Consider the following 18,429-nt stretch of genomic DNA (forward strand, 5'->3'; position numbering starts at 1 on the left):
TTGATGATACCCTGCCTCAGTCATTCTTTTGTCTTTGCGACTTGCCTATATTCATACACTTTATGCCTACATGATCTAGACTGTTGATGATTGCGGTTGATTTTGATTCCACGAATTGCACTAATTTTCCTTTCAGCTGGACATCTTTCTGTAATTTCAGTGGCGCATTTATCGCGTTGATTATGGTCTACTGTTACTAATTTCAGAATATGGAGCAATTTGAGATTAATACGTAATAATGATCCACCAGAAGAGCGGCCGATGCCAGTAGAGTAGAGAGCTTGTTTCCAGTCTCTCAATGCCAACGAAAATAAACCCCGAAATCCGCTGAGATCACGTGAAGAAACCACATCTTCTTGCATGGTCTCTGGAGAGTTCTCAACGACATCATTACTTCAAACTTTGACTGTCATACTTACTTTTCTTCTGCACGGTTAAAACCATTAAGGGATCAGGATTACAACTCTCTCCGAGATTGCTGCGCCCCATCTGCTATACTCGCTCGTCACCCCGAGCATTTCATGCCCCTAGACTTCCGCAATGTCCGTCACAATGAGATCGGCCAGGCTTATGCGCACCAATTCTGTGCGCCCCAGTCTGATCGGTAAGTCAAACTTTCATGCTCATTTTAGCCATCTTGTACTTGGGGGATATTTATCGTGTCTAATAATGATCATTACCAACAGTCCGGCCACGGTATAACGGCGCTCTGGGCGCTGCATCGGCCGCAAATCTCCGGTTCAACGGACGAGGGTTCCCTACCCACCTGCAGGCGATTGCGATCTTGGTGTCTCATCAGCGCGGCTATGCCACAGAAACTTCTACCTCGACATCTTCGCCCTCCAACCCATTGCCGCCTCCGGGCTTTAACGCCGAACAGGCCAAGAAGCCCATTCCCAAGGAAGATGCGTCGCGACTTGCGGCTGACAACGGGAACACGCAGGTCGCTTCCAAGTCAGAGACGCCTCTTGCGTCCGAGAACAGCGTAGATGTACAGAAACGCGCCGAGCTGGAAGCGGCGAAGAAGGGGCTGGCGGACGATGACAAGAAAGTCACTGAGGCGAAGAAGGAGCAGAAGAAGTTGACGATTGGGCAGAAGATTAAGAAAGAAGTTCAGCACTACTGGGATGGTACGAAGCTTCTTGCTACGGAAGTCAGGATCAGTTCGCGACTGGCGTTGAAGATGGCCGCTGGATATGAGCTCAGCCGGAGAGAGTACCGACAGGTAGGTCTTTTGCTACCCTTGCGAAGTAATGTTAGTGGATTCAACTCACGCACTGAACAATTAGCTCCAACGAACGGTGAAAGATCTTGGCCGGTTGATCCCGTTCTCGATGTTCATCATTATCCCCTTCGCCGAACTGCTACTTCCTGTCGCCTTGAAGCTGTTCCCCAACTTGCTGCCTAGCACCTACGAGGGCCAGAAAGCACGCGAGAAAAAGGCTCTTAACTTGAGCTCAACCCGGCAAGAGGTTTCGACCTTCTTGAAGAATACTCTCCGAGAGAGTGGTCTCCCCGTGACTCCCGCCGCTGTGAGGAACGAGGAATTCGGAGAATTCTTCAAGAAGATTAGAACAACCGGGGAAACCCCCTCAACCGAGGACGTGATCAAGGTTTGCAAGATCTTCAAGGATGACTTGACCCTGGACAATCTGTCCCGCCCTCAGCTTGTCGCCATTTGCAAATACATGAATCTGAATTCGTTCGGTACGGACGCCATGCTCCGGTACAACATTCGACACCGTATGCGTCAGATTAAGCGCGATGACCGCGCGATTTTCTACGAGGGGGTGGACTCGCTCTCTGTTCCGGAACTGCAGATGGCTTGTGCCTCACGTGGCATTCGTACGCATGGTATTTCTCCCGCTCGCCTGCGGGAAGACCTGGCGATGTGGCTGGATCTGCGCCTCAAGCAAGGCGTTCCGTCCACCCTTCTGGTGCTGAGCAACGCGTACGCATATGCACAGGGTGGCAAGGAGGCAGAGATGGCGTCTCAGATTGAAGCGCTCAAGTCTGTGCTGTCTAGCATCCCTGAAGAGTTGTTCCACGAAATTGAGCTCGAGGTCCATAATGCCGAGGGCGCTGCCACCAACAAGCAGCGTCTTGAGGTTATCAAGGAGCAGCAAGAGCTCATCGAGGAGGAAAACGAGCAGAACAGCAAGCACGAAGAGAAGGGCGTTACGACCCCCAAGGACATTGAGGATATCGACGAAACAGAGGACGCGAAGTTTGAGGCCTCGAACAGCCAAGAAAAGCAATCCAACGAGGCTGTTGAGGCTGAGAAGGAAGGCGACAAGGCCGAGCAGACACAGTCAGAAGACTTGGCGGCCAAGGAGAAGGACGAGAAGAAGGGAGGTTCCTCGCAATAAAGTGTTGCCGGCAGTCGTTTCTCCTTCTATCTCCCTTACCCTCGCCTTCTACCTGAGATGATAAATCCCCAAAAGGAATAGACTTGCATTTTCGTCTTATTTTCTACAGGCGCTCTCTACCACTTCCTACCACTTCCGCCATGTTTTACTTTCCACTCTTGCTAGACTTCTTCTATTTCGGTGCGTGTGATGTCCATTCCCTTGGTCAGAATACTCTCCTCCGATTACCATCTTTATTCTATTTATGTGATTTTGATTATTGGTGATGTATTGTCTCGATAGATATCAGGAAGTTCGACGGAGGTTTGGCATCGGGGAGGGTCCTTCGCATGGCCCACTGGTTTGTTCTACATTATGATTATATTAATGGCCTTCTCTCTACCTTTCCTTTTCTTGTTGATTAAATTCATTGACTTGTTGAAAATGATGTAAGACTAGATGATGCATGCCAAAGTTGGATTCAACGCATTATGATGAGCATCTCGAACCTAACTGTCACTGTCTACCAATTGAGTGAAGAAGGGGACGTAATAAAGCATGCATCTCAACTTTCACCTAAAATAGCACGCTTCGTGATTTCCACTTAACCCAGTTGTCACAATCAGTACTCCGTAGTGCCAGTCCTGGTTCTACCCCAGGAACCCAGGGCTTTCCAGCCCCAGACGATCCACTAACCTCGGCAACGGCAACGGAGCATCAACCATCTCCACGCCAATATTAAGAACCAGATCCATAGTTCATGTCATGATGATATAAAATAAAGCTAGGCGCCCTAATCGCTCATATCCCTGCATTATTATGCGAAGACGACCACTGCTCCAATTGACCGCGATAACCCGTGGCTTCAGCACCAGCACCAGCACCAGCACCGGCAAGAGACTTGCGTCACAGCCCGCACCCGCAAGGGAGAAGATGCCCCGTCTGAATCCGGCTTCACAGGTACGTGCCATTTAATTTCTGAAACTCGGAGGTCGAGCTTGATTTATCGCGCGTTACTGCAACGGTCTTCCCAGTTCTGGCACTTTTCAGCGGGCTGCATGAGGGATGACCATGGGCATGTGGGCGTTTCAGAGTGCGATAAATGATCTCATTTCATTTTGAGGTCTGCGGGTGTCGCCGCCCTTGTTTTGTTTCGGAACTATCTCTACCCTGTCAATTGCCAGTGTGAAATCGATGATGACGGTGATGACGACGACGTTGATGATGCATCTTGGCTAACCAACACCGCTACTGCGATTGCTTGCGTTGAATAGAGAGCGATTGATCGGCTGAGAGAGTATCGGCCTCCACCGACGAATTATGAACTTGTGCCGTTGTCGCGTCGAGCGGCGGTTCTAGTGCTACTCTATGCGGATGCCAAGGGCGATCTGAGGGTTGTGTTGACGATTCGGGCGAAGACGCTCAGTTCGTGTGAGTACTCTCATAAGCTTCCAGGGAATGAATGTCGAGGAGGTGTCGATGATCATATCATGGCAAGATGATCTACTCATACCGCTATTTCTACAGATGCTGGCCAAGCGGCTTTACCTGGAGGTGAGTGGAGCGCTCCAATTTGCGGTCAAGAAAGAATTCAAGATTCGGAGGAATGAAGATATCCCAATGCATATGATATATCATCTATCATCGCTTGCGCATTCAAGGGTCAAGAATGCGATTGTGAAAATCAAAGCTCAAAGTCCAAGACAAAAAATAAATCAAGCACTCACACCACGCTTCCCAGGACGGGCGGATACGCTGGAAGAGACCGCATTCCAGACGGCACGCCGCGAGGCACGTGAAGAGATAGGGTTGCCTGATCTGAAACAGTCATTTCCCCGGCCGTTCAGCGTTGAGCATCTCTGCGAGTTCCCGGCTAATCTTGCTCGAACGGAGGTGGTTGTCCGCCCTTGCGTGGCGCTGCTCCATTCGTATGACGAGGAGACGGGCGAGAATGCCGACCCAGAGGTGTCGCTGATTCCCAGGCTAGATGCCAGAGAGGTTGCGGCCGTCTTTACGGCGCCATTTCACAATTTTTTACGCATGAGAGATGCGGATGATTGGGGCACCGAGGACCCAACAGAATGGTATCAGGGATCCTGGACCGGATGGCATCAGTCCAATTGGAGAAGTAAGTGGCACTGTCCTCCGTTTGCACGGTTGCACCTAGGTACCAATGCTGTACCTTACTCCTGTACTCCGTAGAGTACATTGTTTGACAGGCGGTGTACCGTCGGTTGAATCGGGTTGAATTGCAATAGAATAAAGAAAAAGTCAAAAGAAAGAAATCAGGCAGAAGGAAAATGACAAAGGAAAAAGGGAAAAAAAAAAACAAGATCGTCGGTTGATTGGTTTTTGCTTTTTCGTTGGCGTTTGTCTACATAGTTCTTGACTGTCACTGACCCACTCCCAGTGCATCAGTTCTTTGTCCCCATCAACAGCCGGTCGGTCGTCAAACCGCGCAGCAGCAGCCGGATGCAGAAACAGGCTGCAGAGGAGCTAGAAGAGAAAGAAAAATCAGGCGAGGTGACTCGCTATCGGGTGTTTGGCATGACGGCCCGCATTCTGGTGGATGTCGCGCGAGTGGCATATGGCGAGGACCCGGAATTCGAACACAACAGCCACTTTGGCGATGAAGCGATGATCGCCAATCTCCGAAAGATGGGCCGACTAAGTGCCGTTCGTAAACCCAGCGATGAACTCACGCCAGAAACGATGCAGAAGGCAGCCAAACTTAGTTAGGTTTAGAGATTAGACGTGTCGACTCCTACGGGTAGCTCTCCCAGGTACCTGATTAGTGGTTCACAAGGTTGGGCACTGGGAATCTAGGTACTCCGTACATAATGTAGATACTGAGTACACAATACTATCGGCCGTACCTGAGCTTAAGCACTCTTCCGTAAGTGCATAGTACTAGTATCTAGTGGTACGGAGTAGTTTGAAGTAGTACCCCAATCCCCATTGAGCGTCTTTATGGTGTCCATCATCAGTACTGTCCTACCTACTCATAGATGTTTCACTCTCAATCTAAGATACTATTCTAATCTTTCACCCGTCAAAGCTAACTAAACATGTCATGATGATGAAGGACAGCAAGGCAGTGCAGAGGGTCAGAGGCAGGCCGACACAACAGTAACCTGGGCATCCCTTGCGTTGGCATGTCACCCCTCGCGACGGTCCATGAGGCTGTTTGCTGGCGATGATGCTCAGATGCTGATTATCCTGCAGGACAACTCGCAAACTGCGCCGCTGCATGGTTGACCTTGCTTTATGATTTGCTAACCTCTTTGTTTTCTGCATTATCTCGTCTGTTTTCATACTATTATTATTTTAGCTTTTCTTTTCTTTTCTCATCATTTTCTATCTAGGGGGGGAGGCCTGATTACCCTCCACCTGAATAATCACTCGTTTGGCTGCATCTTCCTATCCCTTTACTTCGCATTGTCTCTTTTTTATTTTTTTATTTTCACTTCTCTTTCTTTTCCCTCGCAGCTCTGTTGCTTTATTCTTCCCGGTTCTCCCTCCTCCTTTTTCTTCTCTCTCTCCCTCTTCTCTTCTTCTCTTCTTTTCTTCTTTTCTTTTTCCTTCCCGAAGATGCTTGTTCGTATATCTCCCCGCTGTATCCTTCTTGTGCATGCCCACTTCGAGGCTCGAGTGACAGGCTGACTTGCGGGGAAAGGGTCTTGTGATCAGCCATTCGGGACACCCCCAGTACTGTTGACTGTTGACACGCAGACTGAACCCGTTCCTTGGCGGTTTGGGTTTCTTTGTTCTTGAGATATTACTGAACCTCATCTGTCTACTCCGTAACTCAATCTGATCCATTCGCCATACCTAAATCCAAAATCCGCCGACTTCTGTTGGTGGCTGTCTTGCCGAAACACTTGTTTCTTCCCCCTTTGCAAAGCAGAATCCCTCGTGGATGGGGAAACAATATACCTAAGGTGTCTGCTTGACGATCGAGTATAAAGTTGGGATCATGTTGTCTCCCGCCTCTCTCGCTTACTCCCGTCAGGCTCCTCCAGTGAGACCGTCGCGATCTCTAGAGGGACTGGAGCAGGTCATCCCGCCTAGAGTTCCTCAACCTCCAGCTCGTCCTACCCTGCAACTGGACAAACCTCTTCCCGACCTTCCGTCACAAGTACAGTCGCTCCCAGATGCCTCAGAGATGAGGGGTTCGACAGCATGGAGCGATGACAGCAGTACCATTAGCAGTGTGGATAGTGACGGCAGTCGAAACCACGAATCCACCCACTCGACGGAAAGCTATCCCGTTTTTGTCCGTTCGCCGTCGGATGACCTGGCCGGGCTTGTCGATCATCCTCCGGTTTCGTCCTTGGATCGCGCCGAGCCAATAGTGGATCCCTGTGCGAAGCCATCAACAATAGCTTCCTATTCACCAAGCCTGTCGCTTTCCCAACATGCTCTATCAGTATCCAAAGACGACCGATATGGAAGTCCGCCAGAATGGGCCCAGAAACGGGCCGGTCCGAACCACTATTTCCGGGAGAAGAAGTGGGATTTCTTCCCCGAATTAGCGACCCCGTCTGCCTTGGGTGTTGGACCAGCCGGACGGTTTCCTCCCACCAGCTCGCAATCGCGGAAGAGGAACGGGGGCAAATTGCATTTATCCTCGTTTGATTTTGGAAGGAATCGCAGGCGTTCGAATACCTCCGACCGGGGGACTCTGACACTCGCCCATGAAGTTCGGGACTCAATCCGTACCTACGTCCATCGCACATTGTCGAAGCGTTCTGCGGAGAAGGACAAGCCGAAACGACCAGGGCGCCCCACGACCGCGCCCTCCTTCTACCCGCCCAAGTATGCGTCCTCACAGGGGACCGCCACCTCGGGTGACCACCCTCATTATGGAACATCTATAGAAGAATCGAGCCCGGTGGAGGTGGATATAGATATCCGGATGAGAACCCTATCGATTTCAACTGATTCAACTATGAGCGAACGATGGGTAGAAAGCCCCAAGCCAATTCCTGTTCACCGGACAAAGCAGCTTGCTGTCCCCATCACTCCTTACCAGAAGTATGGTGCAGCCATCTGGGACAAATCCGGCGGCTCAAAGAGGGTCAGCTATCGAAGTCAGCAGGTGAAATTTCCAAAGCACCAAAGGAACATTTACCCGTCTTCCGCGCAAAAGTCGAAATCAAGTACGGACTTCACATCTGCCAATCCCACTGCCCCCTTGTCGCCCCCGGTACGCTCCGTGATCCAACAGAACACTCGAGAGGCCATTCGAGTGTTACAGGATGGAACCACTCAAGTGCTAGATGTGCTTGATGAGGCGAAGAAGAAAGTCATCAAGTCGAGCGTTGACCGTCGACGAATGCAGCTCAAATCGCAGATTAAATTGATAGGACCGGTCAACCCATACACTCCCTATGGACGCGTCGATTCTTGGATATGATTATATCTTTGCTTTTTCTCTTCTACTGTTTCTGCATTCTGTCTCGGCAAGCTCGTGGGCTTTTCCCGTTAAATTTTTCACACCTTTGATGATTTCATTTCTTGTTATTTTGATACCTCTGGAAAGGCCTAAGGCTTATGTTTGGCGTCTCGGCACTGGATTGGATGATTGATGGAAGCGACTTTTTGATGCCAGCTATATGGGTTATACACTCTTCGTAATTGAGAATCTTTTGCAATAGATGAGATCTCCACCTATCCATCCCACCATACTTGTCGAACGCTCGTTCTCAATGCAAGGGTATTAACCCGGTTCTCTGTAGTGATTGATCTGGGGGGACACAACCCGGTGATCTATGTATACGTATTCCGATGCAGGTGATGCTGTCATGGTACAAGTCCTACAAGGATATTTATCAATAACCCTGTCGATATACAGCTTCTTCAGATCAATTCAGACAGCCAAGAGGAGACATAGACTAATTCCTGGATCATGCAACATCTCATGACCCTTGTTGATGTCTCACATTCCACCTCATCCGCCCCGTTTCCCCGCCATCCCCCGCTGTTGACTTCTCCGCTCTTAAACGTCATCCCTGTTCCTGGCGAATATCCGGCTGGCCTCTTTTCCTGACCTTCCCCTTCTCCTCTTTCCTTCTTTCTTAATCTCCGAGGAGACTGAAGACCCTGAACCTAGAGTTTTAAATAACATATTTCTTAACCAAACTGTTAAGGTGTATCCCTCGACCTATCTACCTCAACGGTCTAGGCCTGCCGAAATGGGTGGAGACGTCCCATTGCGAGCTCCAAGCTCACTCCCTCGAGCCCCAGACCATCCTGTCGGTCAACGCATCAAGAGTATCTACACGGATCGACTGCGCCAGTTCACAGACTCAGGCCAGTACCGTGAGCAAAGCCTTATCTCGTACGTTTATCCCATCAACAGAAAAAATCCCCGCTAACTCCCGCCCACAGCAAGCTCTACGAAGCTACCACCTCCGACGAAGACCATGTCAAGCTGTCCGTCTACTCGCCCCCGGACCTGCAGCGTCCTACATTCGAGGAGGCGACATCGCACGAGTTCACGCCCACGCATATCGGCGCCTCGTTCGGCCCTAGTTGGTCGACGCACTGGTTCCGGATTCGGCTGACGGTCCCGCGGGATATGCTCGACAAAGAACGATTAGAGTTCCATTGGGATGCAAATAATGAGGGCTTGGTGTGGACGGACGATGGTCGGCCGGTGCAGGGGTTGACTGGTGGCGGGGAGCGGATCGAGTGGGTTATTCCTGATGCGTGGCGCGACGGCAAGGAGCATACGTTTTACATTGAGATGGCGTGCAATGCCATGTTTGGGAATGCGCCTGGCGGCGACTCGATCCAGCCGCCTGCGCCGGATAAGTACTATACGCTGCATACGGCGCGGATTACTGCCGTCAACGTTGAGGCGCGGGCGCTGTTTTATGATTTTTGGATCATTGGCGGTGCGTATACGGCTGCTATTGGTGAAGCAATGTGTGTATTAGTGGCTGACTTTTACAGACGCGGCGAGAGAGTTCCCCGGTGACTCTTGGGAGGCTCATGAAGCGAATATGGTTGCCAATGCCATCATGGACGCTTTCATAGCGGGCCACGGAAGCCAGGAGTCCATCAAGGCGGCGCGCAGAATCGCTCAGAAGTATCTTGGGGATAAGGTCGACTCGTCTGACGTTTATGAGACGGATACCCAGCCCATTGTCTACGCCATCGGGCACTGCCATATCGACACCTGCTGGCTCTGGCCTTGGGTGGAGACAAAGCGCAAGGTTGCTCGCTCATGGTCTAACCAGTGTGACCTGATGGACCGGTATCCAGAGCACCGATTCACTTGTTCTCAGGCGCAACAGTTTAAGTGGCTCGAGCAGTATTACCCTTCAGTCTTTGACCGCGTCAAACGATGGGTAAAGAAGGGCCATTTCCAGCCGATTGGTGGTAGCTGGGTCGAACACGATACCAACTTGCCCAGCGGTGAGTCGTTGGTGCGACAATTCATTTACGGCCAAAGGTTCTTTGAAAGCCGATTTGGCGAGCGTTGCAGCACCTTCTGGCTGCCGGATACATTCGGCTACTCCAGTCAAATCCCTCAGATCTGCCGGCTGGCGGGCATGAGCCGCTTCTTTACCCAGAAACTCAGCTGGAACAATATCAACAACTTCCCGCACACTACCTTCAAGTGGGTTGCGCTTGACGGCAGCCAGGTAATGTGCCACATGGCTCCGTCCGAGACGTACACCGCAGAAGCGCATTTTGGCGACGTTAAACGCAGCGTGACCCAGCACAAATCGATGGACCATGACAACACTTCGCTTCTGGTATTCGGAAAAGGAGATGGTGGCGGTGGCCCTACCTTTGAACATCTTGAGAAGCTGCGCCGCTGCCGGGGTCTAAGTGACAAGGTTGGCTTGCTTCCGCGCGTCAAGATGGGAGACTCGGTCGATGATTTCTTCGCGAGGCTTGAGCAAAAGGTTGCGAATGGAACAGAGTTTGTCACCTGGTATGGCGAGCTCTACTTTGAACTGCACCGGGGCACATACACTACGCAGGCGAACAACAAGCGGAATAACCGCAAGTCTGAATTTCTACTGCGCGATCTAGAATATCTGTCGACTCTCGCATCCCTTACCAAGACGAACGGCGAGTACAAATACCCAAAGAATGATATTGATGATATGTGGGAAGGTGTGCTTCTATGCCAGTTCCACGATTGCCTACCCGGAAGCTCCATCGAGATGTGCTACGACGATTCGGACAAGCTGTATGCGCAGATTTTTGAGACGGGTGAGCGAGCCAGACAACAAGCTCTCGAAGCGCTTGGATTTTCCGAGAAGAGTACCGGCAAGAGTCTTGTTGCCATCAACACGTTGCCTTGGTCTCGCTCGGAGATTGTCAAAATCCCGGATGAGTTTGTCGCGTTGACAGGCTCACGGTATGCTCTAGCAAGCGGAGATTCTGGCCTCATCCAATGCCAGATTCTAGATGCTAAACAAAAGCCCACCGTGACGGTGGCAGAGATACGACCTGGCATTTTCCGTCTTGACAATGGCAAGTTGAGGGTCGATGTTCAGGATGGCGTCATTACTTCTTTGTATGACCTCGAAGCCGAGCGAGAAGTCATCGCCAAGGGAGGCAAGGCGGGCCAGCTCGTCGTCTTTGACGACAAGCCGCTTTACTGGCAAGCCTGGGATGTGGAAGTCTACCACCTCGAATCGAGAAAAGAGCTGCAGGCGGGAAAGACCTCGATTGCAGAGGAAAGCCCGCACCTTGTCAGCGTGGTCACCAAAGTCCAAATTAGCGACCAGAGCTGGGTCAAGACGACCATCAGCCTGGCTGCGGCGGTGAATGACCAGCCCTCGTACGTCGAGTTTGAGAGCGAAGTCGAGTGGCAGGAGACCATGAAGTTCCTCAAGGTCGAATTCGCCGTGGACGTTACGAACACAGAGGCATCGTACGAGACTCAATATGGGATCACCAGACGACCGACGCATTACAACACAAGGTATGTCAAGCCTTTCTTATGAGTGATAGTTTCTAACCAAAACAGCTGGGACATGGCCAAATTCGAGGTCTGCTGCCACAAATGGGCCGACCTGTCAGAGTACGGCTACGGAGTCTCGATCCTCAACGACTCCAAATACGGCTTCGCAACCTGCGGTAACCTGATGCGTCTCTCGCTTCTGCGTGCCCCCAAAGCCCCAGACGCCCATGCCGATATGGGCCGCCATCACATTCGCTACGCCATTCTCCCGCACGCTGGTCCCCTGGATGCCCGCACCGTCCGCGCGGGATACAATTTCAACAGTCCCCTTATCCTGCGCCGTTCGCCTGGCATGCAAGCCGCTAACGTGTTCAAATCCATCGCAGTCACGGGCTCACAGTCTCTCATCCTTGACGTGGTTAAGCGCGGAGAGGACGATGAAGACGTTTCTCGGGGCGAGTTGCCCAAACGATCCGGGAAGAGCATCATCCTTCGTATCTACGAGTCGCTGGGCGGTAGATCGAGGGGTACGATCCACGCCAAGTTCCCGGTCAAGGAGGCTTGGAAGTGCAATGTGCTTGAGGACAATGAGGAGCGGTTGGAGGTTTGCAAGGGCGAGGACGGCGTCGCAGTCAAGATTGAGCTGCGGGCTTTTGAGGTTGCCACCTACCGCTTGCAGCTGTAATTGCTCATGATGTCCATATTGAGTGCGATGAATGTGTCTATACGATGGACAGTAGCATAGTCAATGTCATTATTTGCCTTGAGTCTAGTGCAGCCTTCATACAAGTGGATATCAACAGAAAGAGCAAGACAACCGTAAATGCTCACATATGCCAGTCCCAAAGAACACCACCCAGCGCCTAAGCTCCGGTTTCCCACCCCTGCCTTGATGCGTAGAATGAAAGCCCACAAAACAAACTCCTCGAGTCGACTCGAATCCAGCAGATCTAATCCCTCCCATAAGTAATCTTCAACCGCTTCGCAGGCGGCTTATCCCCTCCCTCGTCGCCCTCATCATCCTTATCCTTGTCCTTGTTACCGGCCCCGTTCGCCTTCTTCTTATTCTTCGACGACGACGATGAAGACGAAGACCCCTTCACACTCGCCGCAGCAGACGACGTCCCCTCGCCATTCGGCTTCCCATTCGACCCGTTATACGTCGACGTCGGCGTCGGCGCATGCGAAGGCGTAGTCTGCACGGATGATGGCGCGGGAGAATCCTATGACTTGTTAGACCATCGCTTTTTATCTCGGGATGTTAGAAAGTAAACGCAGACGCTAACGCACCCGCATGAAACTCGCCGAACTCCTCGAAAACACCCTATCTGCATCTGTCACCTGCGCCTTGCGACGCGCCGCGCCGCCCATGCCCCCCGCCAGCGCGATCCCGCTTGCGCCGAGCCCCGTGCTTGACCCGGACCCCTTGATATAGTTGTCGAAACCCTTGATGATGTTTCCGGCGGTGGTTTCTTCGAGGTAGGATTGCTCGAAACGGAAGATTTGGTCTTCGAGTTGGGCCTGTCCGCTGTGGTTAGTTTGCCGGGTTATGGCGGACTGGGAAGGGATATAGGGGAGAGGCGAAGGCATACCATGCTTTTGTCCATGAGGCGTTTCTTTTGCAGGGCGTCGCGGAGGTCGCGGCGCAGTTTTTCGTAGTAGGGGAGGCCTCGGTTGCTGTCTGGGTCTGTTGTGGTTGTGGATGAGTTGGTGTTGGCGTTGCCGGTGGCTGGGTTGTTGGTGCCGGAGGCTTGTGTGCTTGTTGTTGTGCCTGATGCGCCTGCTGTTGCTGGTGCTGTGGCGGTTGCTGCACCTGTTGATCTGCCTGTTGCGGCTGGAGCTTGTGCTGGGACAGCGTCTGCCATTTTGTGTCGCGCAGCAACGGCTGACAGAGGTTGTATTGCTCAATTAATATGCTGACTATTCTTTGATAACAGGTTGAGAGGGTGCGCGTTGTTCGTGATGCTTGGGCTATCGTCTGAGGCAGGGCGGTAGGTTTGAAACCGGTTGGAGGACTGGACTCCCGTATTTAGTAAGTGTGAAGCCGAAGGGAGGACCTTATCGACTCTGTTTGTCTTGTTTGCATTAGCATGCGTTTCGTCCCTGACGAATGCATCAACTGTCAGCATCGATCTGTCTCTCTTTTGTCATTTTCAGTCCTTGCATTTGCCTTATATATATAGCGCGTGTCCTTTTGGACAAATATACCATTTACATCTGGAACGATGGATCACAGCGCCATGCACCATTCCGGCATGGATATGGACCATGGACACGGCGACATGGATATGGGCGGGCAGTGCAATATGAATGTGAGATCTCATAGTTCCATCTATAGTTACAATCTTGTACACTGACACAATCAGATGCTATTCACCTGGTCTACCAAGGACCTCTGCATCGTCTTCAGCCAGTGGCATATCACTGGCCCCTTCTCCCTCCTCATGTCCCTGATTTTCATAGTGCTTTTGACAGCAGGCTACGAGGGCGTCCGGCAAGCCACCCGGAAATATGAAGCTGCCCATGCGCAGCGTCTGAACTCTTTCTCGACAACAACAGCTACGATCGGTAAGTACTTCGGTCTTTTCTGAGCTACTGGACGTGTATCTACGGTGGCATGCTGCGTTGGTGGACTCTGCCGAGCAAGCATTTGTTCCATTGAAATGTACTCCCGCTTTCTATGTCTGCTTTGGTCATAGCTGGACTGAAGCCCTCATTGACGAACGGTGTGCAAGGCAATGAGTTCGCCGACGAGTCCGCCACCGCCAACGTTCCCTCTAATCAAACCCCCAACGAGAGCTCACCGCTAGTTGCAGGTAGGGACAACAGACGGGCCGTGGAGCAAAGAGGCAAGATCACCCTTGCAGCCTTGTATGCCGTGCAAGTGTTTTATAGCTTCTTCATCATGTAAGTTTTCTCTTCTGCCTGTTTGTTCCATCAGTTTAGATGCTTAAATGGGCATAGGCTGCTGTTCATGACGTATAATGGGTTCGTCATGCTTGCAGTTGCCGTTGGTGCTTTCGCCGGATATCTGGTGTTTGGAGATAACCAGTCAGCCGCTAAGACGGTTGCTTGTCATTGATTCCGGATGATGGTTGTCCTCCTGGAGGGTGTAGGCGCCAGGTTGCCCATCAACAATTTGTTTAGGAGGAATATATATGCTTAAATCGTATTGTGACAACTCCAAGCTGTGGGAGTGACTCAAGGGACTTCCATGTCGCTTCCATCATCTCCAAAGCCGAAACTAAATCCGCCTGCTTCAGAGGCGTCTCCAGCGCCCTCCTGGACCACCTTTCCGTGAACCAGCTCATCCCACTTGCGTTTCCTGCCATCTGACTTTTTCTGCAACTCGTCCAGCGCCTGCTGGAGTAAATCCGGATGAGTCTTGCGCATGTTTTCCACAAACCGCTCGTAGGGGTTATGCACATCTTTCCTGAAACCAGAAACCTGATCGGCCTTGTTAGACAAGAAGTCAAGGGTAGCAGTCAAATGCGCACGCGGGGTGAAATTCTGCGTAATAGCAATGGAAGGTTCGAGATTCACGACCAAATGCCACCATCCTGAAGGCACATGAAGAATTTCCCCTTCGCCACAGATACCTTCAATGCAGCCAGGTGTGCGCCGCGCCTCGGCATGGAAGCAAAGCAGCCATTCTGCAATGCTCAGAGGCGATGTGACTTCGCTCTGATCGTCCGAAACAAAGACACCAGGCGGGGGTGGCAGTTTGGACGACGAGGGAAACATGATCCAGTACTTAGAGCCGCGAACGACCGCGTTCCAGGCACTGGTCGCATTGGGGTCCTTGTGGAACGTACTACCAGATCTCTCAGGGCCAATGATGAGCCATTGCCTGTCCGGGCGGTCATTCCCCAGCACGGAGAAGAAGTCTTCCCCAAAGCACGGAGGAGGCCAGTACGTCGCCTCAGGTTCCTCCTCTGGCGGGCCAACCTTGAGCCCCATTTTCGACACAAAGGCCCGGTCAAATAGATACAAAGGACTCTCGTCTGCGTTGTTCCTCATGTAATCCACGTAGGTGCTCAATTTCCAATCCACAGCCTCGGCACGAAAGACCATGTCTCCGTATTTAGCAAGCAGTGAGTCTACGGACCAGTGCTTGTAAGCCGGCCACTGCTTCACCGGCTGTGTCAAAATGAAAGGCTTGTCGGACCATTCTGCTTGGAAATCCTCTGGTGAAAGGTCCGGAAGACGGGTGATCTGATTTCTCGAGGGAATATTGTTCACATAAGCGTCCAATGAGATGTGTGCGCAATAGAATGGACGATGAAGAGCATCAGAAAACAGACTTGAGCAGTCCAATATGGCAACTTTGGAAGGAGGGAGGTTGAGGTATGTCGAGCGCCATGTTCCTCTCCATGTGAACGACGAAGGGGGCGACCTGAAGATTGCCTCTTAGTGAAATGTCTCAAGACTACTAGATTCTAAGGTCTAGTGGTCGTGTCTAATTATACGAAGATCTATGTATCCTTACCAAACGAAAAGAGCCTTCCACAATTCCTCCGCTCTTGTAAATGCATAGAAGGCTTTACAGGTCCTCCCGAACCGCAATAGACTTTGACCATCCAGAGACTCTAGCAGCATCAAAATCAACTCATCCGGCAGAAGATTGAACGTCCCAGTCGCATGACGGAGATTTTCATTGGCAAGTAGAGCGTTGCCACTCGGCTTTACACCTAGCGGATGACAGGGGATTGCATCATGACCAGTTAGATCCTGAAGGCTGTCATCCGGTGAGAAAGAGCGAGAATCAGTCTCCCCCAGTGGGTGACTCTGCAAAGATGTAATATCAGGCATTTAGCCAGAGACTCAGTAATCGGATCCGGCACTAAGAATGGGAGAAATTGTATGGTGAGGTCAAAGTACGGGGGTACTCCGAATATACGGGGTACCTGATTCTGAGAGATTCCGGAAGCTCTATATCAGAGAACAAACAGAACAAAAGTCATGATAAGAAGAACAATTATTTGCATCCTGCACGAGAACCTTCTGTGCCTCTATCAAGTATTAGCATCACCACCACTCACAAATCACCAACGGCAAAAAAATCCCATGAGGCAAACCATGAGGCCTGAAACAGCAGGCGGTGGATGTGGGTTGGGCAGAATTGGCGCTAAACAGAAAAAAATCAAAAATTTCGCGGCTTCACCAAAAAGAGGCAAGGAAAATCTTTTTCTCCCTCTTCTTTTCCAGCCCACATCACTACTACCCGGTGAATCCATTTTCAATATCTTACTATCTCAACTACTACCATCACTACTTTACTAGTTCCTAAGAAATCTCTCTCGTGAGAGTCGTGGTTCTAGTCTCTAAAAGTATCTATCAGGGACTTTCATTACTCTCAGATCTCTGCGACTACAACCCCCACTGGGACCTGTCGTCGCTAAGAAAACTTCCAAGTTCACAACCAACACCCCACTGTTTCATCGATCGCAGCTTTTCGCCTGTGATCACCACCTACTACAGTCGCAATCATGGCTTCTAACGACAAGGGTTTGGAGGAGATCCCCGAGGGTATGTTTAAATGTCGTTTTCCTTGTGTTCTTGTCGGCTATGGTGTTACAGTGTCAACTGCAAACATTTTGTGGCGTCGCTTGCAACCGAAAAAAATTCAGCAAAAGATTCAAGACTGACAATACTCGCCTATTTTAGGACAGATCGAGTCCAACTACGATGAGATCACCGACTCCTTCGACTCTATGGAACTGAAGCCCGAGCTTCTTCGCGGTATGTTTGACTCGTCTCAACCCAACGATATGGCGGGGTATGTGTGTAGCAAGTATTGACAACATCTTCCCAGGTATCTACGCCTATGGTTTCGAGCGTCCCTCTGCTATCCAGCAGCGTGCTATCCTTCCCATCATCAAGGGTAGGTTTTTCCTGTTACGGCCTCTGAAAGTACCGTCATTAATCTGGGAATCACAGGTAACGATGTCATCGCCCAGGCCCAGTCCGGTACTGGAAAGACTGCCACTTTCTCCATCTCCGCTCTGCAGAAGCTCGACCCCAACGTCAAGGGATGCCAGGCCCTCATCCTTGCTCCCACTCGTGAGTTGGCTCAGCAGATTCAGAAGGTCGTTGTCGCCATCGGTGACTTCATGAACATTGAGTGCCACGCCTGCATTGGTGGTACCAACGTTCGCGAGGACATGAAGGCTCTTCAGGAGGGTCCCCAGGTCGTTGTCGGTACCCCCGGCCGTGTCCAGGACATGATCCAGCGCCGTGTCCTTCGCACCGACAACCTGAAGATGTTCATCCTCGACGAGGCCGATGAGATGCTTTCTGTGAGTTAGCCTTCTTTGCGCATGTTTCGCCCGACATCTTTTCTAACGTGGTATACAGCGTGGTTTCACCGAGCAAATCTACGACATCTTCCAGCTCCTTCCTCAGTCCACCCAGGTCGTCCTGCTGTCTGCTACCATGCCCCAGGATGTCCTTGAGGTTACCACCAAGTTCATGCGCGACCCCGTCCGTATCCTGGTGAAGAAGCAGGAACTCACCCTGGAAGGTATCAAGCAGTTCTACATCGCCGTCGAGAAGGAAGAGTGGAAGCTCGACACCCTGTCCGATCTCTACGAGACCGTCACCATCACCCAGGCTGTCATCTTCTGCAACACCCGCCGCAAGGTCGACTGGCTCACTGATAAGCTGACTGCCCGTGACTTCACTGTCTCCGCCATGCACGGTGATATGGAGCAGGCCCAGCGTGATGTTATCATGAAGGAGTTCCGCTCTGGTTCTTCCCGTGTCCTGATCGCCACCGATCTTCTGGCTCGTGGTATCGACGTTCAGCAGGTCTCCCTGGTCATCAACTACGACTTGCCCGCCAACCGTGAGAACTACATTCACCGTATCGGTCGTGGTGGTCGTTTCGGTCGTAAGGGTGTTGCCATCAACTTCGTCACCGCTGACGATGTCCGCATGATGCGTGAGATCGAGCAGTTCTACAGCACCCAGATCGAGGAGATGCCCATGAACGTTGCTGGTAAGTTCAACTTGTGGAGGTCAGCCTTGATTGAATGTATGCTAACGTGCTGTCAGACCTTATCTAACCGCCCCAACCTCGAGTTACCACCCGCATCTTTTATGATGCGGCTCACGATCGCAGTATGCCAATAACGTGCCAAGGGTAAG

General features: G+C 51.4%; 8 protein-coding genes across 8 annotated transcripts, besides 2 other annotated features; 6 read left to right on the forward strand and 2 right to left on the reverse strand.

Moving 5' to 3' along the window:
- Positions 1–540: 540 nt before the first annotated feature.
- NFIA_068910 (MRS7 family protein) lies at positions 541–2,369 on the forward strand (the record flags this gene model as incomplete). The annotated part of the gene is made up of 3 exons (XM_001263616.1): positions 541–604; positions 687–1,225; positions 1,290–2,369. The coding sequence occupies 3 exons, from the start codon at positions 541–543 to the stop codon at positions 2,367–2,369; spliced, it is 1,683 nt and encodes a 560-aa protein (XP_001263617.1).
- A 798-nt stretch (positions 2,370–3,167) lies between these two features.
- Positions 3,168–5,087, forward strand: NFIA_068920 (NUDIX hydrolase; the record flags this gene model as incomplete). The annotated part of the gene is made up of 5 exons (XM_001263617.1): positions 3,168–3,308; positions 3,623–3,779; positions 3,876–3,902; positions 4,090–4,476; positions 4,759–5,087. 5 exons carry the CDS (start codon positions 3,168–3,170, stop codon positions 5,085–5,087), a joined length of 1,041 nt encoding a protein of 346 aa, XP_001263618.1.
- Positions 3,215–3,238: a microsatellite.
- Positions 3,542–3,575: a microsatellite.
- Positions 5,088–6,324: 1,237 nt separating the features above from the next.
- On the forward strand, positions 6,325–7,767 carry NFIA_068930 (uncharacterized protein; the record flags this gene model as incomplete). Its single annotated transcript, XM_001263618.1, has 1 exon — positions 6,325–7,767. The coding sequence occupies one exon, from the start codon at positions 6,325–6,327 to the stop codon at positions 7,765–7,767; it is 1,443 nt and encodes a 480-aa protein (XP_001263619.1).
- A 778-nt stretch (positions 7,768–8,545) lies between these two features.
- On the forward strand, positions 8,546–11,965 carry ams1 (alpha-mannosidase; the record flags this gene model as incomplete). Its single annotated transcript, XM_001263619.1, has 4 exons — positions 8,546–8,691; positions 8,742–9,250; positions 9,309–11,301; positions 11,347–11,965. 4 exons carry the CDS (start codon positions 8,546–8,548, stop codon positions 11,963–11,965), a joined length of 3,267 nt encoding a protein of 1,088 aa, XP_001263620.1.
- Positions 11,966–12,230: 265 nt separating this feature from the next.
- On the reverse strand, positions 12,231–13,145 carry NFIA_068950 (chromatin modification-related protein EAF6/MEAF6; the record flags this gene model as incomplete). The annotated part of the gene is made up of 3 exons (XM_001263620.1): positions 12,231–12,503; positions 12,571–12,801; positions 12,873–13,145. 3 exons carry the CDS (start codon positions 13,143–13,145, stop codon positions 12,231–12,233), a joined length of 777 nt encoding a protein of 258 aa, XP_001263621.1.
- Positions 13,146–13,505: 360 nt separating this feature from the next.
- On the forward strand, positions 13,506–14,362 carry NFIA_068960 (low-affinity Cu transporter; the record flags this gene model as incomplete). Its single annotated transcript, XM_001263621.1, has 4 exons — positions 13,506–13,592; positions 13,647–13,848; positions 13,980–14,187; positions 14,245–14,362. 4 exons carry the CDS (start codon positions 13,506–13,508, stop codon positions 14,360–14,362), a joined length of 615 nt encoding a protein of 204 aa, XP_001263622.1.
- Positions 14,363–14,481: 119 nt separating this feature from the next.
- Positions 14,482–16,092, reverse strand: NFIA_068970 (putative F-box and JmjC domain protein; the record flags this gene model as incomplete). The annotated part of the gene is made up of 2 exons (XM_001263622.1): positions 14,482–15,676; positions 15,770–16,092. 2 exons carry the CDS (start codon positions 16,090–16,092, stop codon positions 14,482–14,484), a joined length of 1,518 nt encoding a protein of 505 aa, XP_001263623.1.
- A 677-nt stretch (positions 16,093–16,769) lies between these two features.
- tif1 (putative eukaryotic translation initiation factor 4) lies at positions 16,770–18,347 on the forward strand (the record flags this gene model as incomplete). The annotated part of the gene is made up of 6 exons (XM_001263623.1): positions 16,770–16,809; positions 16,948–17,022; positions 17,096–17,164; positions 17,221–17,579; positions 17,638–18,280; positions 18,337–18,347. 6 exons carry the CDS (start codon positions 16,770–16,772, stop codon positions 18,345–18,347), a joined length of 1,197 nt encoding a protein of 398 aa, XP_001263624.1.
- Between the last annotated feature and the right edge of the window lie 82 nt (positions 18,348–18,429).

This window comes from Aspergillus fischeri, genomic scaffold (assembly GCF_000149645.3).
Source record: "Aspergillus fischeri NRRL 181 1099437636252 genomic scaffold, whole genome shotgun sequence".
Lineage (NCBI taxonomy): Eukaryota > Fungi > Ascomycota > Eurotiomycetes > Eurotiales > Aspergillaceae > Aspergillus > Aspergillus fischeri.